This window comes from Conger conger, chromosome 11 (assembly GCF_963514075.1).
Source record: "Conger conger chromosome 11, fConCon1.1, whole genome shotgun sequence".
NCBI classification, from domain to species: domain Eukaryota; kingdom Metazoa; phylum Chordata; class Actinopteri; order Anguilliformes; family Congridae; genus Conger; species Conger conger.
Genome location: NC_083770.1, coordinates 31,123,825 through 31,147,787, shown reverse-complemented (window position 1 = coordinate 31,147,787; position 23,963 = coordinate 31,123,825). Strand labels below are relative to the sequence as shown.

General features: G+C 44.1%; 2 protein-coding genes and 1 long non-coding RNA gene across 3 annotated transcripts; 1 reads left to right on the top strand and 2 right to left on the bottom strand.

Moving 5' to 3' along the window:
- Window positions 1-8,883: 8,883 nt before the first annotated feature.
- Window positions 8,884-13,114, bottom strand: LOC133140723 (uncharacterized). Its single transcript, XR_009710029.1, has 3 exons — window positions 13,012-13,114; window positions 11,970-12,080; window positions 8,884-9,394 (listed from the first exon to the last, which is right to left on the bottom strand). It is a non-coding gene; the product is annotated as an uncharacterized LOC133140723 (long non-coding RNA).
- hnf1a (HNF1 homeobox a) lies at window positions 12,324-19,682 on the top strand. Its single transcript, XM_061260870.1, has 10 exons — window positions 12,324-12,616; window positions 14,310-14,509; window positions 14,654-14,834; window positions 15,759-15,961; window positions 16,191-16,330; window positions 16,709-16,850; window positions 17,521-17,709; window positions 17,872-17,987; window positions 18,311-18,395; window positions 19,217-19,682. Exons 1-10 carry the CDS (start codon window positions 12,324-12,326, stop codon window positions 19,345-19,347), a joined length of 1,680 nt encoding a protein of 559 aa, XP_061116854.1. The 3' UTR covers window positions 19,348-19,682.
- Window positions 19,683-20,180: 498 nt separating this feature from the next.
- On the bottom strand, window positions 20,181-23,040 carry c11h12orf43 (chromosome 11 C12orf43 homolog). Its single transcript, XM_061261217.1, has 6 exons — window positions 22,818-23,040; window positions 22,474-22,504; window positions 22,277-22,375; window positions 22,022-22,116; window positions 21,786-21,873; window positions 20,181-21,364 (listed from the first exon to the last, which is right to left on the bottom strand). The coding sequence occupies exons 1-6, from the start codon at window positions 22,948-22,950 to the stop codon at window positions 20,941-20,943; spliced, it is 870 nt and encodes a 289-aa protein (XP_061117201.1). The 5' UTR covers window positions 22,951-23,040; the 3' UTR covers window positions 20,181-20,940.
- Window positions 23,041-23,963: the final 923 nt, after the last annotated feature.

The following is a 23,963-nucleotide window of genomic DNA, read 5'->3' as shown; positions in this document are numbered from 1 at the left end:
AGTAAACTTAAAGTAGACTTAACTGAGAGTAAACTGTCACATCATGCCATTGTTCAATAAAACACAAATCACATGAGCAAAGATTGTGTTGGTTCAACCGAAAATGGCTGAAATATAGTCTACTCTTTCAGATTAAAATATACTCTCTACCAGTTCATATAGCGAACACTGAACATTTTTCTGTAGTCTATGCTTAGTAGCCTAATCAAAGTACCACGCGAAGTTCCACGCGACGCAAATATTTAAATTGAAAAGAATTTAAAGTTCGTTTTTCTGATTAGCATTTTTTCGCGATATTCCCTGTAGGCTATTACTTTAATATATTGTTGGCAAAGTTGTAGTTATTCGTAAATTGTAATAGGTTTGCTATTTATTTTCATTTTTTTACAATTAGCATGTTTAGCCTATTCATTTTAAATATAGGCTAATGCACATGCTCAGGTTGCGACAGGGTTCGGGTGCAAGGTGCATAGAAAATCAACCTAAAATAAACGCTTCTGTGGCATTGTCGGTGGACAATGAGATTAGACGTAGTTATCTAATCATCAAGAATGATAACCACATTTCTTGACAACCTTTCCATTTGTGTACGGATGGGTTGGCCATGTATTTCTGGTATGAAAACGCATTCCCTATATCACTGAAAACAAAAACAGGGTGCAATCAAGAGGAAAATATTAAGAGAAACACAATGCATTAAATGCGCAGGTTTGTTCGAAAACCTGTTGGGTTTATATTAACGAACAGTGGACCTGACGATGTGATTAAAATAGGCAATGGTAATTGGATTGCTCGAGTGTAGTCCATCCATGCATCCATTATCACCCGCTTATCCGGAGTCGGGTCGCGGTGGCAGTAGGCTAAGCTGGGTATTCCAGGCGTCCCTCTCCCCAGCAACGCATTCCAGCTCCTCCCGGGGGATCCCGAGGCGTTCCCAGGCCAGGAGAGATACATAATCTCTCCAGCGGGTTCTGGGTCTACCTCAGGGTCTCCGCCCAGTTGGACGAGGCGCCCGGGAGGCATCCTGATCAGATGCCCGAACCACCTCAATTGGCTCCTTTCGACGCGAAGGAGCAGCGGCTCTACTCCGAGCTCCCTCCGGATGTCCGAGCTCCTCACCCTATCTCTAAGGCTGAGCCCGGCCACCCTACGGAGGAAGCTCATTTCGGCCGCTTGTATACGCAATCTCGTTCTTTCGGTCACTACCCAAAGCTTGTGACTATAGGTGAGGGTTGGGATGTAGATCGACTGGTAAATTGACCACGACGGTCCGGTGCAACGCCCACATTACTGCTGACGCTGCACTGATTCGCCTGTTGATCTCACGCTCCCTTCTACCCTCACTCGTGAACAAGACCCCAAGATACTTGAACTCCTTCACTTGGGGCAATGATTCGTTCCCAACCTGGAGGGAGCAATACACCGTTTTCCGGCAAGGAACCATGGCCTCGGACTTGGAGGTGCTGACTCTCATCCCGGCTGCTTCACACTTGGCTGCAAACCGCTCCAGTGCGTGCTGAAGGTCACCGTCCAATGAAGCCAGCAGAACCATGTCATCCGCAAAAAGCAGCGATGCAATTCTGAGGTCACCAAACCGGACACTCTCCTCACCTCGGCTGTGCCTTGAGATCCTGTCCATGAATATCACAAACAGGACCGGTGACAAGGGGCAACCTTGGCAGAGTCCAACACCCACTGGAAACGTGCTTGACTTTTTGCCGAGGATGCGGACACAGCTCTCACTTTGGTTATACGGGGACTGGATGGCTCGTAACAACGGCCCCAGTACCCCATACTCCCGCAGTACCCCCCACAGGGTTCCCCGGGGGACACAGTCGAAAGCCTTCTCCAAGTCCACAAAGCACATGTGGATTGGATGAGCAAACTCCCATGACCCTGCCAGCAACCCCGCCAAGGTAAAGAGCTGGTCCACTGTTCCACAACCAGGACAGAAGCCACATTGCTCCTCCGGAATCCGAGGTTCGACCATCGATCGGAGCCTCCTTTCCAGCACCCTAGAGTAAGCTTTCCCGGAGAGGCTGAGGAGTGTGATACCCCAATAATTGGAGCACACCCTCTGGTCCCCCTTCTTGAAAATGGGGACCACCACTCCGGTCTGCCACTTTGCAGGTACTGTCCCTGACTGTCCGGGCGAATCTCATCCACACCCGGCGACTTGCCACTGAGGAGCTTTTTGACTACCTCAGCAACTTCCGCCAGGGATATAGGTGCAGATTCCCCTGAGTCTTCGGGCTCTGCCTCTTCCACAGAGGGCGTGTTGTTTGGGTTCAGGAGCTCCTCAAAGTGCTCTTTCCACCGCCCGACAACATCCCCTGTCCAGGTCAGCAGTTCTCCTCCTCTGCTGAAAACAGCCTGAGACAAGCCCTGCTTTCCCTTTCTGAGTCGTCGGATGGTTTGCCAGAACTTCCTCGAGGCCAACCAAAAGTCCTTCTCCATAGCCTCCGAACTCCTGCCATACCCAGGTTTTTGCTTCAGCGACTGCCGAAGTCACAGCCCTTCTGGCCACCCGGTACCTGTCTGCTGCTTTAGGGGACCCCCGGGCCAGCCAAACCCGAAAGGCCTCCTTCTTCAGTTTGACAGCCTCCCTCACTGCTGGTGTCCACCAGCGGGTTCTTGGGTTGCCGCCCCGACAGGCACCCATGACCTTCTGGCCACAGCTCCTGCTTGCCGCCTCTGCAATGGAGGCTTTGAACATGGCCCACTCGGACTCCATGTCCCCAGCCTCCCCCGGGATGCGTGAGAAGTTCCTCCGGAGGTGGGAGTTGAAGACCTCGTGGACAGGGGCCTCCGCCAGATGTTCCCAGTTCACCCTCACTACACGTTTGGGTTTACCGGGTCTGTCCGGCAGCCTCCCCGGCCACTTGATCCAACTCACCACCAGGTGGTGATCAGTTGACAGCTCTGCTCCTCTCTTCACCCGAGTGTCCAAGACATATAGCTGCAGGTCTGATGATACGACCACAAAGTCGAACGTTGATCTTTGGCCTATGGTGCTCTGGTACCAAGTACACTTATGAGCTACCCTGTGCTTGAACATGGTGTTTGTTATCGACAATCCATGACCAGCACAGAAGTCCAATTACAGGACACCGCTCAGGTTAAGATCAGACAGACCATTCCTCCCAATCACCCCCTTCCAGGTTTCTCCGTCATTGCCTATGTGAGAGTTGAAGTCGCCCAGCAGAACTATGAAGTCTCCGAGTGGCACCCTTTCCAGGATGCCGCCCAGTGACTCCAAGAAGGCTGGATACTCTGAACTGCCGTTTGGTGCATAAGCAGAAACGACAGTCAGAGCTTTCCCCCCAGCGACACGTAGTCGCAGAGAGGCGACCCTCTCGTTCCCCGGGTGGAACTCCAACACAGTGGCGCTTAGCCGGTGGCTTGTGAGTATCCCCACACCCGCCCGGCGCATCTCACCCTGAGCAACTCCAGAAAAGAACAGAGTCCAGCCCCTCTCCAGGAGTTTGGTTCTGGAACCAGTGCTGTGCGTGGAGGTGAGCCCAACTATACCTAGTTGGTACCGCTTCACCTCCCGCACTAGCTCCGGTTCCTTCCCCACCAGAGAGGTGACGTTCCACGTCCCCAGAACCAATCTGCAATGCTGAGGATCAACATGCCCGGATCCCTGCCTTTGCCTACTGCCCGTTTGGCAAAGCACGCGACTCCGATGCTGACCCCTGCAGGTGGTGAGCCCACAGGGCGGCGACCCCACATGACCAATTCGGGCTGTGCCCGGCCGGGCCCCATGGGATAAGACCCGGCCACCAGACACTCGCCGACGAGCTCCCCTCCCGTGTCTGGCTCCAGAAGGGGGCCCCGGCTTCCCTTTTCCGGGCGAGGTATCTTTGTGCTTGTGAGGCCGTATCATGGAGTCATTTGAATCGCTCTTAGTCTGGCCCCTCCCCCGGGACCAATTTGCCTTGGGGGACCCTACTGGGGACTAACGCTAGTGCCCCCGACAACATAGCTCCCAGGATCACCGGGACACACAAACCCCTCCACCACGTTAAGGTGGCGATTCCTTGGAGAGGTTGAGTGTAGTGTGAGTCCAAATATGTGCCTTGTCCACTCAAGTCCACGACCCCATGCCAAGCCACATCTGCTCATGATCGGCTAAGTTAAACAGCAGCACAGGAAGGAAACAGATGGCGATTTAAACCAATTTAAATAAATTCGCAAGGTGGGCTTCTGATGGTTAGGTATTTCTTACTTCAACTTCTTGCTCATGTTTTACTTTTACTACTACTACTACTTCATGTTGTAGATGTTGAGATGTGCATGCACAGTCAGTTTAGTATAGTTCATACATTTTGTCCAACGAAGCAATAGTTAATGGCATGAATATAATCAGTATCTGTGAATGATAATGTTCACTGTGTGGTGTAATATGTGTGTTTTAATGTCAATGTCTCCACAAAGGACATAGAGGTGGCGTAAACTAATTAATTCAAATAGACGCAGTAGGCATACACCTCCCAATATTACCGTCACTGGTGTGAGAGTCAGTGGCTGAGATCTTCAGTGCCAGTTGTCAGTGCACAGCAAAATTCTTTGAGTTAACTTTACATTTTTAGGCCATTCTGCTGTATGTAGTCTCACATATAACCCCAGTGCGGTCTGTAGTAAAACAGAAATTTTGGTGTCAAAAGCTATACCCTTAACAGAAGACATCTCGGTGTCATTGAATGCCACCCAGAAGCAGCTGTCAATGTCTCAGTGCTGTCAGAAGCTTTAGTCTTAGTTCTAAGAGAGCTGGTGTCAGAGGCTATAGCCTCAGTTTCCGTTGTAGTGCTGATAGCTCTGTGCTGTTCCTAATCTCTGGACGAGGTACAGGAGTAGCAGCAGGTTGCTTGAGTATGCTCATTCCTGTCTTAAGCATGTAATTCGTGCCAAGCCAGCCAAAGCCTGCCTCCTCCCCCACTGCTGTCCAGCTCTCTTTAAGCATGTGACCGAGTAACAGGCTAGGTGGCAGATTACCAGCTACTCTGTACTGCTTCCTTAAAGGCTTGTGTGCAATAACACTTTTTCTGTAACAAAAAATAACAAGCTGACTGTGTTTAATTTTCATTTGATCATTTTTATCACATGATGGTGATGCTTCAATTTTAAAGTTTCAAGAAGCCTTAAGACATATATGTCTACATAAGTAGGTAATTAATTGTAGACATAATACAATACACAGACAAAATTGCTGTTATGTGGTTCACATGTTAAGGCATGTACATGTATCAACATTAGCATTGAAATATTTTGATTGTTTTGCCTAATTTTTATCTTTAATGCTTTATCAATCATCTGTCTCAGATATGTAAATTCAAGTTTGCACAGATATGCAAAACTCTTATGTGATGGACAGTACAGATGTGTTTGTATTGGTTTCACATGACACACATGTCAGTCATGTTAGGTATACTCATTGCCCTTGACCAAGGCCTCAAAACTGGAGTTGGTCCCTGGGCGCTGCACTGTGGTTGCCCACTGCTCCTAAGTAGCAGGGATGGGTTAAATGCAGAGGACAAATTAACTTACGGGTTCAGTAAAGTATGTCTCTTATCTCGCTCTTATGAAGTGTGGATTAATAAATTATGTATTGCGGGATATATACTACGCCTTGTCACAGTTGCTATAAAGATGAGCAATGAGAAGAAAGAAGGCCTTGTTGCTCTTTCAGCTCATTCAACTTAATTTCTTAGCATGATGATTCATATATATCCACTAGAGGTCAGAATTATCTCCTTATGGAAGCTACCCGAGCAAGTGCTAGTTTATAATATATACAACAAATAACTGAAAGAGACCTAGTGTTTGTAGAAGAAGAAGCCCTCTAGGCATCTTTTTTAAAAACACAACTACATAATCTATTGAGTAAGCTAGCCTAGTCTATGAGTGTTACAGATTGTTAAAGTATGTGGTAATTCAGGAATGAACGTGTGAATGTTATGTGTATGTGAGAATGCACACGTATGTGTGTTGGGTTAGTCTGTGCACATCCATGTATGTGTATTTGCATGGTTTCGCATGTGAGAGAGCAGCTGAAGTCTGGAAAGCTGAAGTTTGGTGAGGGATGGGGGGAGGTGGGCGAGAGGAAGCTCAGTATCTGGGACAGGGCTTTTCTGACTGGAATTATGGGCGTGTAAAATTTCTGCATGCATGATCAATAGGGTTGAATAGAGGGAGAGTGGAGGGGGGCTTGGAGTGAGATGGACGGATGGGAGAGTCGGTAAAAACCAGAGGACAGTTAGAACAATAGGCAGTTATGATGAACAGGGAGGGTAGACAGAAGAAGTAGGAAGTGTCGAGGAAAAATAGGAGTAAGAAGAACACATTAAAAGCGTGAGGGAAATAAAGGCAAATAAGGAAAAAGAAAAGGGTACAATTGAATAAATAGGCAAACTGTGTCTCTGTAGCTATGTTTATTTACAGCAGCACCAAAAAACTAAAAATACAAGCAAATAAAATGATAGAAAGACTGAAGCCAATGTCTGAAGTATTTGTTTCTATTTATTTGTATGTATCTATTAGGGAGAATGTATAAAACATTCATGGCATATTACGTAGTGCATTTGAACCCCAGGCTTAGTTAGCCCCAGACTACCTTTCATCAGTATTCCCAGGGTGGGCATGACTGTGCAAAAATCAGACCTCATTATCACCAGTGTCTTCTCATAATTACAGTCAATTACATTTGGCACAAATCAGTTAATCATAGTAAAACTTATGGACAAAACCCTTAGGAAAGAAACATGCGTGTTTGCAAAATATGGTTGTTGCTAAAAGATTTGCTGTTGACTGAATGCGCTCCTTTGTGTTGGTGTGGAAGTGGTCGTCACAGCCCTACAGATGGGTGCAGCCGCTCTCATTCTCTCGCACTTTGCCACATGCACACCGCCACATCCAAGCAGCGGTGACCGTTTGTCCAATCAGAGTTTTCTCCCCCTGTTTCCTTGCTGACCTTTTTGATGAGAGGCGATTGTTCCTGCCTGACCTATGACCCCCTGAGGCCCTGGGACCTGCTCTAAAAGAGGCAGCGTGTGGAGTGGGGGAGAGTGCTGCAGCCTTTTTTTTATATGCCCCTTCCTTTGAAAAAATAAATAAACTCACAATTGTAAGCACTACAATTTAATGAGTGAAGAAGAAAGGAAGGGGGCCTAGAGAAAACTTTGTGAAACACTGATAGGCTTGAATGTGTACTGATTGATTTGAATGTATGTACAAATATGCGGTGCGTGCACCTGTGTCTTGGCTTGTGTCTATGAATGTCTCTTATATATTGACATGCTTTTCTCTTGATTGTTTTGCTCCCACAAAATAAATTAACATTGAAATGAACATATTCTCTTGAGAATAAATGTTTCAAAGAATTACATTTCTTATCCCATCATTTTATCTGAGAGAGAAAACAACTAAAAACAGGTGTTTGGAGCCTCAGAAATGATAAGTGAGAAACATGCACACACACAATATGACATAGCTGCTTAGTTTCACTCTGTCCTCTTTTCCTCAAGGGTAAGGTGGAGTAGGACATTAAACAAAAGACACATTGGGAAAAAGAGAAGGGATCGGCATTGCAGGATGTTCTCTCTTGGAATGTTTACACATGTCTGTCTTGGATTGAAACGGAATGAAAAAGTGGGATAGAGGACTGAAATTTGTAATGTTCAAATCAGACAGTGAATGGCTATTCATTCTTCCAAAGTTGGGAAATTAGGAGGGAATTTAATAAAGATTCAAGTACATTCATAAGATTCAACACAGACACATACACAAAACCATTCATGAACATGTAGTGAGCACTTCTAGCCTCTCCTTCGTCTGTGTATCACCATTTTAATCCCTTTTCCACTCCCTTCCTACTTACTGGAGAAACTATCAATGCCATTCCACTATTCTATTAATAGGGCCTGTTTGCACTCTTCTTCTCGTCCTGCCAATGGGAAGAGAGAAGAGAGAGAGCGAGAGACAGAGAGAGTGGGTGAGAGAGGGGATGTTGCAAAAGGAGACAGCAGCTGTGATATGCTGCCTATTTTTTTTAAGACAGAGAAAGTCAGTAGAGGCATAGCTGTGCTTCACTAGAGGGTAAAAGCAGCCATACAGTTGAATGTTATGTTATGGCACTGGGTTATGACAAAGCAGTTAAAATATACATCAGGGTGGGAGGGGCAAGTCAAAGATACAGCCATGTCATCATTTGGCACCATGAAGGTTATTCAGGGACTAAGAAGTCATATGTATTCAGCAGTGAGCTAATTTAAAAGGTAGGAGAGAGAGAGAGAGAGAGAGAGAGAGAGAGATTTGAAGTGTGGGGGTAAAAATGAACAGTTACTGTAAGTCTCAATGTTTCTCTGATTTGGTGATTAAAGACAGGTTGTGGGGTGTTGTGTTTCTTCTCGACCAATTATCTGCCAGGTTACCTCAGTATCCACTCCGCCCACATACCTGGTAACCAAGGAAACAGTCGTACCTGCTTGCCAGTCAGCCTGGAGGTAGACCTGCAGTGTAAGCACTGTGCACAGGCATTAGAGATGGTCCACTCATATGTTTTAGGCAGACCTGAGGACATACTGTAATATTGGCTCTTGACAATTGGAATAATGATGACAGAGTTTCTGCTAATCTTAAACACACAGAAATACAAAATGAAAGTCAAAACAATCTATAACTGTGTGCTTTCTAATTGAATGCAATAAGCCACTACAGGTGCGGGAGTAGGTGCATTGACGCGTATTCCAACAATCATCTACAGCAAGGTTGTCAGTTTTGCCTGATTTATTGAAAAATAAAGCACAAAAAACATGAGGAAAAATGCTTCCAACATACATGTGTCTGTGTTTACATTACATTACATTGTTGGTATTTGGCAGACGCTCTTATCCAGAGCGACGTACAACAAAGTGCATACCCATAACCAGGAATAAGTTCGCTGAAAGACCCTAGAGGGAAGTACAATTTCAACTGTTTATATGACAAAAAAATAGCATTCCCCATTCCCCACAAGCCTACAAATATCACCACCTCCCATTTATACACAGGTCTGCCCAATTGCAGGATCCAATTCAGAATAGATTTTCAAAATAAAAGTAACCATAGAAGTTTGTGATCAAACAAATTCCAAACCACAAAAATATAAATCCAACAAAATGGCTCCTTCAGTAATGATCAGCAGGCTTGATAAGTGTGGAGCTGGCATTCAGCACTCAAGCAGAGTTGATAATGGCACGGACAGATGAAATCTGCGGACGGGACAGGAGGGAATTGGGGAGAGAGGAGGGAAAGGGAGAGAGGGCTGCAGCTGAGACTCTTTTGTTGGGCTTTGTTAAGCCCGGATTGTGCTCTTCTTTGGGAAAGTGGAAAGACGACACGCCGTCCCGAGGTCCTGTTACCAGCAGTGAGAGGGAGTGGAAGAAAGAAACACAGAGGTGGAGAGGTGAGGAGAGAGAGCAGGAGGGAGGAGGAGAATGGGAATGGTGGCATAAGTGTGGGAATGAAAGGGGGAGGGAGAAAGAGGGACAATAAAGGAGAAACTCAGATGGAGATGAGCAACTTGTGTAGCATGGTGAGAGAGACTGAGAAAGAAGGGTAAAAAGTAGTAGATGTGTGGAAGACAGAGAGAGCAAGATATAAATAGTTAGTTATTGAACCGAAGAGCATGTACAATTTTTATGTTATAAAACCACTAACAAAGCAAAGCAAAGTGAGAGCGATAGTTCTTGCAAGAAGGTGTAATTGGGGAGTGAACAGGTTCAGCTTGCCTCGGCACTGAGAGTGAAGTAAATCACAGTCAGAAGCTCGTATTGGCTCAGTTTAATTCAGGCTGGACCACTGTTCTTACCCTGTTCTTCACATTGAAGGCCTATGCAATATGTCTGCATAAACTCTCAATTTGAGCATGCTCTGTCACCCTCATTAATTAGAGATGAACAGAGTAAGTGAGTGTCAGGGACGAGGTGAGAGGAGGAGAAAGAAGGAGAGAGCAAATTGAAAAACAGTTTCATCCTGTCAAGACAGTTTTTTTTTCTCTTTTCAATAAACCACATTCCTTCACAAGTGATTCACACATACAGTAACCCTGGGGTGGAGACTTTCAAATCCATCTGTATTTTAATGCTTCACAATTTCCTGAAACTTTTGGCCCTTGCATTTAACATGATAAAGAAAGCAGTTTTAATTAGAAACCGTTTCAGAGGTTTGGTGGCCACAATTCAACTAAGCAGAATCAGAATTAAATTGCAAATCACCTTTTTGGTAATCTTGCACCCTTAGTGAACTGAGCTGTATAGACTGTTGTGTCTACCAATGGTACCTGGCCCTAGATTTCAAACCTGTAACTGCTGTGGAAGCAGCGTCATATCTTTGTGGCTATTTAATCCTTTACTACCGTTTGCCTAGTTCATATGCCCATGGTACTTTCCTTCTCTCAGCGATGCCTGAAAGGCAGAAGTTTCAGCTCAGCCATCCACAGATGATGTGTACATTCTACTTCGCAGGCAGCTTTTCTTTAATGTATTTTTATTAAATCTATCTGTATCTAAGATTCTAAGCTAGCTAGTTTGCTAAACTCGATGTGATTAGTTTTCTGGTTCTACAAGCTACTGCCTTCCAGGCGTCACTGAGGGAAGGGAAGTACCCTGGGCATTTCATAATCAGAGAACAGCACATATCTGTACTTTGAGCGCCCTCCAGTGGGCGCTCAAAGTACCAAGTTACCAGACGTAGTCTAGTATGACCTGACAAAATCAAGGAGCCTTCATGACAATAATTGCTGCAGTGTTAATTACGTCTTTAGCCTGGATTTCAGTTTAGTGTACTTACAAATGTATAAAACAGTTGACAGACTCTTCTCTTAAATGGTATGGTGTACATTATGTGTCTGATTGTCTGGGTAAAAGCTCTACATAAAGCACCACAAACCTAACCCAACCCTTTATATTATTGGTTGTATTTGTTACATTTTTATCTGATTAATTTTTAGGCAGAGAGGGAGGAGCCAGAGCTCACAGAATTTAAAAATAAGACATAAAAGTTCTTATCATCATTCAGGTTTAATGCAGTATTTCCTACTATTAGGATGAATTGGATGTACATAAAGGCATATGGGGCATGGTTGTTGAAGTAATTAAAATAAAATAAAACTCTGTATTGTATTGAGCCCTTTCAGTTGGTGAAGTCCAGTTAGCTTCTTTAAAACAACAAACAATGCACACTCTCAGAATCACATTTAAAATTGATACACAAATAGATCAACTGGGTACTCCAACAACAATTTCCAAATGATTATTTACATGCAGCAGCCTTACTTCACATAGATAACTCTGCTGTGCCATTGTCTAGATAATCCCCAGCAGGATATCCTGATGTGTATCAGATCACAAAATTCAAATATGAAACTATAATCACAGGTATACAGCAGAATGTTACTTATAGTTCAAATATATCTAATCTTATCGGGGTTATACCTATATGCAGTTATTCTGTGAGACCTACATTTGTGTGTGTGTCCTAGAGCATTCAGTCATGTTTTATGAATTTATGAGAATGCTCAGGTGCAATGTTTTTGTGTGCATTTGCTCTAAAAAAAAAAAGATTTTGACCTGGTCATAGACAAAGGTATCACATGTCTACAGTGTATTTCTGTGTGTGTGTGTGTGTGTGTGTGTGTGTGTGTGTGTGGGTGTGGGTGTGTGTATGTGCGTTATGTGCATCTGCATTCAGCAGAGAATCATTTAGATTTTACAGCTCAGTTCAGACACTGCACTTTGTCTACAGTACTAAAGAGATGGTAGGACTTGGGGACAAAGTTCAATTTGAGAGAGAGGGAGAGTGATAGAGAGGAGGAGAGAGAAAGAGATTGTGTGTGTGTGTGTGTGTGTGTGTGTGTGAGAGAGAGAGAGAGAGAGAGAGAGGCAAAGATAGGAGCGGGAAGAGGAGGGTTGGAAGAAAAAAAAACCAACCTTTGACAGTGAAACAGCAGGTGGATGGATAAAAACTGGGCTGCCCTGCAAGAGCGAAAACAGAGGCGAAAAACAAACAGGAAAAGCGAAAGCTGCCCTCTTCCGTGAAATCTATGGAGGAAAAATGAAACAAACATATTGAACCAAATCCTTCATTTTTTGGGCAAAGGGACAGAGAAAGGGGGAAAGTGTGTTTGCGAGAGCATAATTGCTAAGTGTTTGTTGAACATGTGTGTGGCATGTGATAGAGACAGAGAGATTCCAAACACAGTGTTCGAGGGGTAAAGGTTGGGGGTAGGGGTAGGGGGTGGGGCAGAGTGGAGTTGTAGGGGGGGGGTGTAGAGAGGCAGTTTAATGGACGGAGAGGAGAACAGAGGGGCAGCCATGGCAGGACGTCTGTCTGCCCTCCAGGAGCAGCTGATATGGGCTTTGTTAGGCTCAGGACTGTCCCGGGAGGTCCTAGTTCAGGCTCTGGGGGAGTTGGAGCGCGAGAGGGCCTCGGCCAGGGGAGAGAGCGGGGACAAGGGGGGTGGCGAGAGTTCGGAAGAGGGAGAGGAGGATTTTCCACCTCCCATTTTCAGGGAGCTGGACAGACTTCCCCCTGAAGAAGCGGCAAGGCAGAGAGCTGAAGTGGACAGACTGCTGCAGTAAGTATCCGGCCTGCATGCTTTTCCACATTCTCCTCTCTCGCTCTATCTCTCTCTTCATCTGTCTCACCCTTTCACCTGTCGCTTTATCTCTTCACCATTAAACCGATATTTCTCCAATAGTAGCACAATACATTGTGTCTTTGCCAGTGTTTCCACAGTACATGTCAATGGATGTTTCTCCCTCCATTCCGTTTCTTTTCCCGGCTCACCCCGTGCCCTTCCTGCCCCCTAAAGTTATCACATTTAGGTTCAAAATAAATTCTGCTGAACACACTGTCTTTCTCCTCATCAATTCAGCTCTCTCTCTCTGCTTTTCTGTCTTTTACTGCCTTCGCAGCCCCTTTCTCCATCCTGGATGAAAGTTCCAGAAAACAAAACATAGATGAGTTTACCTGTCAGCATCTTCTTCTCCTGCATCCATTGTCCCAAGTTTGGTTTTCCTTCCAAAACCCCTCAGCAGGCCCCCCTCCTTCTCTCCTTCTCCATCTCTTTCCCTTTCTGCTCTGTTTCTATCTGTCCGTGTGGTGAATATAAAGGAGAGGGTTCCTCCTTTCTCTGGTTACTAATTACCTATCCCTTCATTATTCGCTGGTCATTTCTCCCTCTCTAATAAATGAGCTACATGGATGGCTTAAGATTAACAGACAGATACACACACAGGGTGAGAGAGAGAGAGAGAGAGAGAGAGGGAGAGTGTGTGTGTCTGTGTGTGTGTGAGAAAGAGAGAGAGGGGGAGAGTGTATTTACTTAACATCAGAAGAAAACTATCTTGACAGTATGGTGCATTTGTAATGATTACAGTTGCATATTTTTCCCATTCTAATGTGCAAAGATGAATTTCATTTTATATGAAAGGGAATATTAAATGGCTTTGAGTCAAAGATTTATGATTGTGTGAAATCCCCAGGTCAAGATAAACAAATAGTTTGGAAAAGCTTGCACTGCTTGACTGTTCCTTCATACATTTGGGGAACATATAAATAATGTAACTGTATTATATAATATATGATAAATACTAAAGTCAATACCTTTGTGTGTAGAAAAATGAAAAGTATGGTCTGAGAAAAAGGTGTGTGCGTCTGAGTACAGATCACTGTGAGCGTGAGAGTGTATCAGGTGTGTATTTATTTGCTGTTTATGAGTGTACTCCTTTTCCAGAGAACTGGACTTTGCCCCACTGCCCTGCTGCTTATCTCTCACAGTCAACATTCTCTCTCTCTCTCTCTCTCTCTCTCTCTCTCTCTCTCTCTCTCTCTCTCTCTCTCTCTTTCTCTCTCTCTCTCTCTCTCTCTCTCTCTCTCTTTCTCTCTCTCTTTCTCTCTCGCACACACACACACACTTTCTCTCTTTCTGTCTCCCTCTCAATTCCTCAATTCAGTAATGCATTATTGACTAAAGGATGAACATTACAAAATTGCCAAAAAGCATAACATTGAAACAAGGCTTTAGTAAAATTATTATTTTAAATGTAACTGTAACAGAGAATGAATACTATTACTAACTACTACTAATAATTATAATGATAAAAGTTTAAAAATCAATTTTCATATTTCTGTGGCTCCATTCACACAAACTGTTTTGGCAAGTATTTTCCTTTTTGCTTGTTCTCATTGAAATCATTATTATCATCATGGTTTGTGTGTGTGTGTGTATGTGTGTGTGTGTGTGTATCTCTGTTTGTGTGTGCCAGGGAGGATCCATGGCATGTAGCCAAAATGGTGAAAAGCTATATGCAGCAGCATAACCTGCCTCAGAGAGAGGTGGTGGAGTCCACAGGCCTCAACCAGTCCCACCTCTCTCAACACCTCAACAAAGGCACCCCCATGAAAAACCAGAAGAGGGCAGCACTGTACAGCTGGTACGTCAGGAAGCGGGGAGAAATCAGCCAGCGTGAGTATTGCCATATCTCGGCCTCAGTCCGTCCCTTTGGAAGTATAATGGTCAGGCCACTGATCAGATGAGGGGTTTCCAAGCCCCTTCACATTAAATGCATTAAAGTGAAGTCACAGTGTGTGATGTTGTTTCTTTTTCCAGAATTCACCAATGCCAGCCGGGGAATTCTAATGGGGGAGGAGCCAGGGGAGGAAATGAGGAAAGGCCGGAGGAACAGGTTTAAATGGGGTCCCGCCTCCCAGCAGATCCTCTTCCAGGCATATGAGCGACAGAAAAACCCCAGCAAGGAGGAGAGAGAGGGGCTGGTGGATGAATGCAACAGGTTAGTGGATGAGGGAGATATGATAGGGAGAGGGTGATGAGGAATCCTTCCATTTCTCCACTCTCTTAATGTCAGACCAGCCATGAAACAGCATCATTGTCTGTCAGGCTCAGTAGCTCTCATTGTCTGTGTTCCTTTGTGTCAGTGTCTCTCATTGTCTGTATACCTATGTGCTGGTGTTGCTGACTGTCAGTGTCTCCTCTGTGTGAGTGTTTCTGAGTGTCAGTGTTTCCTCAGTGTCAGTGTTTCTGAGTGTCAGTGTTTCCTCAGTGTCAGTGTTTCTGAGTGTCAGTGTTTCCTGGGCGACATGGCTCAGGTAGTAAGAGCAGTCGTCTGGCAGTTGGAAGGTTGCCGGTTCGATCCCCGCCCGGGCTGTGTCGAAGTGTCCCTGAGCAAGACACCTAACCCCTAAATGCTCCTGACGAGTGGGTTGGTGCCTTGCATGGCAGCCAATCTCCGTTGGTGTGTGAGTGTGTGTATGAATGGGTGAATTAGAAGCATCAATTGTACAGCACTTTGAATAAAGGCACTATATAAATGCCAACCATTTACCATTTACCATTTACCATTCCTCAGTGTGAGTGTTGCTGACTGTCAGTGTCTCCTCAGTGTGAGTGTTTCTGAGTGTCAGTGTTTCCTCTGTGTGAGTGTTTCTGAGTGTCAGTGTTTCCTCTGTGTGAGTGTTCCCTCTGTGTGAGTGTTTCCTCTGTGTGAGTGTTTCTGAGTGTCAGTGTTTCCTCTGTGAGTGTTTCTGAGTGTCAGTGTTTCCTCTGTGTGAGTGTTTCTGAGTGTCAGTGTTTCCTCTGTGTGAGTGTTGCTGAGTGTCAGTATCTCACAGTGTCATCGTCCCCTCGGTGTCAGTGTCTCTCTGTGTCAGTGGTTCCTCCGTGTCAGTATTGCTGAGTGCCAGTGTTTCTCCCCCAGGGCAGAGTGCCTTCAGCGGGGGGTGTCCCCCTCCCAGTTGGCAGGATTGGGCTCTAACCTGGTGACAGAGGTGCGAGTGTACAACTGGTTTGCCAACCGGCGCAAAGAGGAGGCTTTCCGCCACAAGCTGGCTCTTGACACGCCATATAACAGCCAAACAGGAAGCTCCTCCAGCCATGCCTTACCCACAAGCCCCTCTCATGGTAACTTCCGCAGGCCTCAACATTAGTAAACTCAAACAATTTCTGTTTTACCATAAATTACAATACATTAAGTATAAGTACTGATATTATACCTTAAAATCAAAGTTTGATCCACTGAGCTGAGAGAGAGAGAGACAGAGTGAGAGAAAGAGCCACACAATGCCGTTTCATCTGGATGAGAACCATTGTGCACACACATCCTCTATCTGTCTTCATTCCCACATCTCAGGCATGAAATATACCCAGCAAATGACCAATGAGAGCCTGGGATCGGGCCATCATGTGGACCGGAGTGTGGGTGGGCGTCTAGTAGTCAGCCCTGTCCAGCTGGAGCCGAGCCACACCCTTCTGGAGACACATCACAAATCAGTAAGTTGTCATACCTTACCACTGACACATCACAAACCATTGAGTTCTCCTACTTACACATCATGAAAGACTTGGTTTTATATGTATTATATCATCATATAACAACAAGCCATTAAAGCATACACTGAAAATAATATGATACACACATTCAAAACGAAACGCAAATGTCATAATGACAACATAATCCGTACAGTACAAAGGTTACATTCATTTTGGGGGTGTAAAAAGCTATGACATTCATTGCAAAGGACACCAGTAATTGTGGAAATGGTTGAAGATCATCTCTCTAAACTGACCTTGAACCTTAATTGTCTGGATAATGGTCTGACTCTGTCCCCTTCTTCTGTCCCTCTCTCTCCCTCACCCTGCTTTACTCAGGTGTCAGGAGGTGGCTCCCTCCCCCCTGTCAGCACACTGACAGCCCTACATGGCCTGTCTGCCTCGCCAGCACCTCCCCAGGGCCTCATCATGGCCTCCCTGCCAAGTGTCATGAGCCTCGGGGAGTCTTCGCTTTTCATTGGTAACCTACTTCCACCACCTGTCCAATTACTGACATGCTAACTGTGATGGAACAGTGAGGCTCAACCCCCGTTAAGCCCAAAGAGGGAGGAGCTGTCATATGTTGTTTCACTTAATATGTGGAAAGGCATTTTTTAATGGATCACACTAGTTGGTAATTGACTGTAGCTTGAGAAAACCCACTCACTCACCTTCACTATATTGTGACACAGAGAATGTATTCACTGCCTGCCCAATTTTTACTTGACATATTCAAACACTGATGTACTAACCATACCTGGATCAAATACATAATTGTTTTGAATTCAAATACTTTCTCTGCTGATATTGCTATTGCCTGGTGCAATTGAGCCAACCAACAGGACCAGAAGGCAGGTTTGCACTTTTTGAGAATATATCATATGTTCCAATACAGGCTCAGTAAAGCTTAGAAAAGTTTGAGTCTAAAACAATTATATATTTGACTCAGGTGTGAAACTGGCAAATGCCCTTACACACTCTTTTATACATGCAGGGAAAAGCGCTCTTTTACTCTCAAGCAAGGCACTTAAGTTGAGTTATCTACCACTATCTCCCTGAAGGTTTATCTGCTGAATGAATATGAGCCAGACTCCCTTACCTGGGATGCATTAGCACATCAGTGTTTTTCTTGCCCATCTCCTTGTCCACAGGTCTGACCTCTACTCAGCCCCAGACTGTTCCGGTCATTAATAACGTTGGAGGCGGTTTCACCACCCTCCAGCCAATCTCCTTTCAGCAACAGCTCCACACCTCACACCAACAGCCAATCACGCAGCAGTTTCCAAATCACATGGGACCCAGCTCCTTCATGGCAACAATGGCACAACTTCCATGCCACAGTAAGTGTACCAGGGCACTGAATTGCTTTGTCAGCCACAGGATGTATGAACTGAAGCCAGGTTGATTTTATAGTGAGTTCCTTTGGTAAAGTCAGGCCTTTTGAAGTTAAGGCGCTATGGGATCAATGATGCCGTTCTACCTCTGCACTCTCTCTATCACAGTGTACAGCAAATCGGAGCTGACCCCCTACACCCCCTCCAGTCTCCTGTCCCAGGCCATGGTCATCACAGATAGCAGTAGTCTCGGAACACTCACTAGCCTCACTGCAGTCCGACAGGTAAAACTCACCTGCACCCAGGGTTTTTAAAATAGGATAAAGGAAGACTGTTATATGCTTTACATTACTCACAACAAAAGAGATGACTCTCAACCGCCACATGTATTGAGAGTCACAAAAAGAAATGTACTCAATGTAGTCTGTATTTCACAGAGGATGAACAACAAATACAAGAAGAATTAGCTTTCAGACAAAACACCTGAAATTTCACTTTATTTTCTGTCAGCACATTCTCTTCTTCAGAAGCATTGAACATCATATGCAAAAGCTAACAGTTCCATGTGTTCATAAAGCACCTTTGCAAATCTGCTTTGGTCCTGCAGATTCTATCCACAGACCCTGACGACCAGACAGACCCCCCAATTCAAGAGCCCTCTCTTCACTTACATGCCAGCTCACCTGTGCCAGGTAACACTCAGCTGAGACTCATCAAACTAAACCCGGCAAAGCTATAGTTGAAGTGGATCTCTGCAGGGCCAAGACACTCATGCTCTCTGCCAACAACAGTAATCTTCTCTACTGAATGGGAGCAAGCTGAGTGTATTCACTGACATTCTGATGTCTGCAGGATGTGTTGCAGCGATACACACCAGTCCATGTAACTTGGGGGAGTAATGTGTATCATTACAACACATTCTACAGATTTGTTGAGATTTATACAAGTTTATAGAGATTTAGAATATAGCAGATGGTCAGCGATAGAATAAATCTGAAAGGGAGGCTAGTTGGAATGTTCAGAACTTTCAAAGTGTGGACATAATACAATGTGAATTTTTTATTGATTGGAATTATTTACCAAAACATTACTTTTTAAATATGCTACTATGCTTTTCAAAAACCAGAGTACAACATAAACAACATAAACTAGTAATCAGGATCAAAAATGTTTTCTGTTGGCCTCATTATATTTGTCCTTTTCTGCTAAAGTGTGAATACATGATCATTGATAATATTTTTTACCTATAATATAATTTACCTTTTTGGATAGTAAGAGATTCAACAAGGCATAATTGCATGTGGTGTGTCCAATTTCAGTTCTGTTCCATACAGTATGGTTAATAGTTTCAAAGCATCTGCTCTCTGACTTTATCAGGAAAAACAGTCTGCTCCACAGGTGCATGTAGGTGACGCATCAGCTGGAAGAAGTCTGCTCCTGTGCACTCAAATGGTAGTTTTTTATATACCTCATGACAATGGCTGTATACTATTTCTCTCATCCTGTCCTGCAGTTTCTTCTGGGAGTTTGGAACTTTACCCTCCATCGCAGTCCAGCGAGCCCCACCCATCACATCTCCTTGCTTCTCCGTCAGCAGACATTGACCCCTACCTCCCTGCACAGATGGTGTCAACTGCACAATAGCCACAGTAGATTGTGGATCTACCATTTCACAGAACGAGGGGCAGGCCATAAAGTGTCTATGGCCCACTTACTGGGGAAAGTGGCTGAGTGGTATGGGACGGCAGTAGTAGAGAGATGCTTTGCAGATAAAGACCCCATTTACCAATAACTACTACCTCGGTCTCAGTCAGCCATCACCTACATAGAGCCAAATGCATTGTGCAACATACAAAGCCAGGATAAAGTCACTGCCAGGAATCTTATCAGCAGCAGCAGTCAGACTTCTGATTACTGTCCGAGTCTATATCACTGTCACACACTGTTCCACGGTCAGTACATGTGAAAATAATCACTGTAGCTCCAGTAAAGAGAAATCTATTGCAATAATGAGTGGTTGTGTGGCTTATTCACTCAAAGGTGACTCCTGTGATGGAACTCGTGGCGCATTTGGTAACTAACAACCAAATCCATGGAAGAATGGTGGCAACTGTCAAATTTGAATAATCCATCAGTTAAGTCTTATATTAGCAAATTATGGCCAGTCAGCTACTTCTGCACACCAGTGGATATAATTCCCATACATTCCCAATGCAGCTGGAAACACTATGGGTGGGGATACAGCTGTGATAACTGTAGATCGGAAAATTTCTGTTGGGGGTCCCTGTGGGAAATGGGGCTCACAGCCATAAAGTCGTGGGATCATGGCCCAAGTGTATGGCAGTATTATTGTAGCATTGAGCAAGGAACATGACTGAATTTAGCCTAGATTCAGCTCAAAAATGTTCTGAACTTCCAAGTCACCTTGGATACGAGTGCCAGCCAATGTTACCGAAAAATAATTACTGAAAAAAATGTTTTGAAGAAAGTTAGAAAAATGTTTTATTCCTGAAATTGCTTGCATACAGTCAATACCTCATAGAGACCTGAGACAGTAGCACAGTTTCCACAAGGTACTACTGCATTTGTATAAACAAAACAAGAAACAGGTTAATATTTACAAAATGGTCCAAAGTAGTCTCAGTCAATGAATGTGGATCTGGAAGTCAAGAGTGGCGATTTACTTCCATTTCTGAAATGTATCCACTTCACACATCTATACTCAAGCCCTCATAGATTACACACAGTGTTTCAATTTGCAAACGAACCAGGATCAAAATGGGACAGCTTTTTGTAAAATGGCCATGTCCCTTCAGAAGCTCTTGTACATTATAACACCCCCCTCCAGATTGGACGGAAAATGTACAGTAGGATTAATGTATCTTTGAACTTCATGGGGCCTTGTGAGTTCCAAGATCACTCATATAGGATTAGGTTTTGGGAGATGTCACATGGTGTTATGTATGGCTCAAGCAGACGAGTGGATACTGAGGGTTACATTCCCCAAACACCATGAACTACTGCTTAAAGCCAGTGAAATTACACTTATTCCCCACTCCCTTAACTCTCAACATTTTTGTAGTCCATTCTCAAACAGGAAACAAATGAGAAACACATTAATGGGGGGAAAAAAGGCCTGGGTGCAATGTTAAAACATTTAAGTGATAAACAAAGCCCAATATGTATATACACCATGTGCAGCAGCCTAACAGCAGTCCTTCAGGTGTAGCCTGCTCCTCAACCGTCACCCTCAGCTGCACTCCTTCTCTTCTTCTTCTTTTTCTTCTTCACAGTGGCTTCCTCTGGCTGCTGGGCTGAATCTCTTTGGAGGAAGCTCTCGTCCTCTGTGCTGCCCTGTTCCGCCATCTTCTTTTTGCTATGAAGGAAGTCCTTGCTGTTTGCTTTCATCTCACTCTCCTGAGTCTGTTTCCTTTTTTTCTTTTTCTTTGTTTCTAAACTGCCATTCTCCCCCTCCTCCTCTGCTCTGCTTTCTCCTCCCTCACTTTCCATCTTCTTTTTCTTCTTCTTCTTCTTTTCAGTAGAGGGTGGGACAGGTGAGGACAGGGACTGAGGCATGCTGGGAAGCAGAGATGGAGGAAGGAGGTCTGTGACTGCAACGGCCGCCTCTCTGAGTCGCATCTCCATTTCGCTGTCACTGTCACTGCAAGCAGAGGCAGAAGAATGGCTCAATACAGCAACTTTACGCATCCAATTCCCTACACTGTACTGAACGGCTATACTAGAATACGCAACCTAACAAGTGAATACTAAAAGCCATGCTACATTATCCTCTTTTATTATAAAAGACTACAAAAGGGACACTAACGTTATTAGATTATTGGCATCCAGAGCAACATGAAACAAAGTGCAAAGTGCATACCCATCACCAGGAACAAGTGAGCAGAAACCAAAAGCACTAAATGATGGATCTACAATATATTGACTGCTTGGGATGTTATATAAAACTATGGGGTCCCTGTTGTAGAAAGAATCTAATGACAACATTCCAAAAAATTCTAAACATAGAGAAAGACCTGGTGCCAGGTCTTAGAAAGTCAAGCTTTGATCAATGGATAACTGACCTCGAACTTGGGACTGGCCGTCGGGGAGCTGGAGGAGAAGGCTGTTTGGCACATAGTCCAGGGACAGAGGTAGAGAACAGCCTAAAACCTGGAGATAAAAAAAATGTGTGTAATGCATTTTCCTTTCATATATCTGCCAGTCAGGGACACAATAAATAGTAGCAACATGGTAACATCCCTTTCAAATTGTCTTCTCGCTCCCCCCCCCTCCTCCGCCTATAGCTATAAATTCTCACCTTCCTCCTCAACATCCTCTTTGCTGTCGTCTTTCCCTCTTGCTGGTACAGTGGACATGTCTATGGTTTTTGGACTAGTACTCTCTGAAATACAACTAAACATGAATATGAAGAGAGGGCATGGATCAAATAACTAATATATAAACACAGATATAAGAGCATATTTATTGACAGCTAAAGCCTCTTAATAGCCCAATTTACTCAAATCAAAATCTTAACCATAATGTAAATTATATTCACACCCCAAGAACTCACCTATCCAGCATTGCTACCAATTTCTTTGCAACGTGGGCACGGAACTCTGGGGTCGTCTGAAGTTCGTTTCCATCGTGGTCGTGCTGGGACACGCGCACCCTGCCAACAACCAATGGGGTAAGGGGTTAAATCGTTGAATGCAGGGAGTAATTAGCTACTATGGCAAATGGATGTTTCCGAAAATGAATTAAACGTACCTTCGACTCGGCTTGCCATTCCCGTCTCCATCTAAACACATAACAAGCATCACTGAAGCACTTTTGTTGCTGACAGGAAGACGCTGCATCATAGCTAGCGATGTTATTAATTAATTTCGGTAGCAGTCTGACAACTTGCCACCAGTTTTGTAAAACACACCAGTAATTTCCTAATAACGAAACCACCGGTACAACTAATTTCTAAGATTATACCATGCGTGTGCAACAATTTAGGGAAATGTAATAATGGCCAACGTTTGTTTATAATCCGATTTAATTTATATTAGTACTTTTCCACTAATACCCATGTACAGATGATGTTACGCAAATGTATCAATGCCTACCAGCTAAATTACTCTGCAGGGTGCCATTAGTACCAGTAGGTCCAAAACTCCAAGCGGCCTCCTTGAATTTCTCTTGATCCTCATCTTCACTGCTCGAATTCTCTACAAGCACGGCTCCTCCGGACGCCGCCATGTTAAAAGACAACACGTGTGGCAGAGGAGGATGAACGGCGCAAAGCACTACGGGTATTGGTGTCCTATGTTTGAGGAAGAGACCCAGGGATTGCCATTCCACCTGAAGGGTTCCAGCCCATCGTGTGTTGGCTTTATTAAGATATTATACGTTTCTAGAATTTGTCGAGTCATTTTAACATTGCACTCTTATTTTAAATGATAAAACATTTATTTTTTTAATAGACAATTTGATCTAGCCTTCTCGACTAAAATTGTGTTCAACAACCAGGTTTTGGAGGTAAGACTTCAGGAAATCGAATGATTGTTCGCTAGATACATTTTGTCACCAATACATACACATGAAATTATTTTACACCTTTACGTTGAAATTAGGAAGGAACTGGATAGGCAAGAAAAATTATTTTTATTGTCACAAAATGTGATTTTTGAGGCCCATAACTTAAATCTTTGAACATTTGTATCTAGAGGTAATTTTGTATGTACAAATCATGCAGTGGGGCTCAAAAGTCTGAGACCACTAGTGAAAATGCTTCTATTTCGGTTTCTTTTCTAACTTAATACAAACTTTTTCTTTACAAATTATATTATCAGCACAGCAATTTGAGTGAAATCTTACGTGAATTTCAGAATTTCTTTGAATATTTGCTATGTCCCCCTTTTCCTTTAATGATATCATGCACTCGGGCAGTCTTGGACTCCAAAAATTTGTGCAAAACCTGATGATCCATATTATTCCAGCATTATTTGACAATGTTTTGTGATGTTGCCGAATGCCCAGATTTTCTTCAAGTGTCCCCATAAATGCTCAGTGGGGTTGCGGTAATTGTGGATTGTGCAGCACTCCTTGCTCTTCTTTGGCCTTCAAGTAGTTCTTGCAAAGCTTTGAAGTAACTTTTATTTCTTGAAGAATTTTAAAAATCCTAAAACTTTCCGTTAATTTACATGATTACATGAAAAAAAACAATCCCACATTTGGGGTCTCAGACTTTTGGACCCCACTGTATATGGTCT

What these genes read in the sequence shown, in the direction of transcription:
- hnf1a (XM_061260870.1), top strand. Translation starts at nt 12,324, where the DNA reads ATGGACGGAGAGGAGAACAGAGGGGCAGCCATGGCAGGACGTCTGTCT. An exon ending in GCGGGGAGAAATCAGCCAGC is followed by an intron (nt 14,510 to 14,653) that starts GTGAGTATTGCC and finishes TTCTTTTTCCAG; the next exon opens with AATTCACCAATGCCAGCCGG. An exon ending in GCCTCACTGCAGTCCGACAG is followed by an intron (nt 17,988 to 18,310) that starts GTAAAACTCACC and finishes TTGGTCCTGCAG; the next exon opens with ATTCTATCCACAGACCCTGA.
- c11h12orf43 (XM_061261217.1), bottom strand. Translation starts at nt 22,950, where the DNA reads ATGGCGGCGTCCGGAGGAGCCGTGCTTGTAGAGAATTCGAGCAGTGAA. An exon ending in CCTGCAGAGTAATTTAGCTG is followed by an intron (nt 22,505 to 22,817) that starts GTAGGCATTGAT and finishes TTATGTGTTTAG; the next exon opens with ATGGAGACGGGAATGGCAAG. An exon ending in AATGGCAAGCCGAGTCGAAG is followed by an intron (nt 22,376 to 22,473) that starts GTACGTTTAATT and finishes GGTTGTTGGCAG; the next exon opens with GGTGCGCGTGTCCCAGCACG.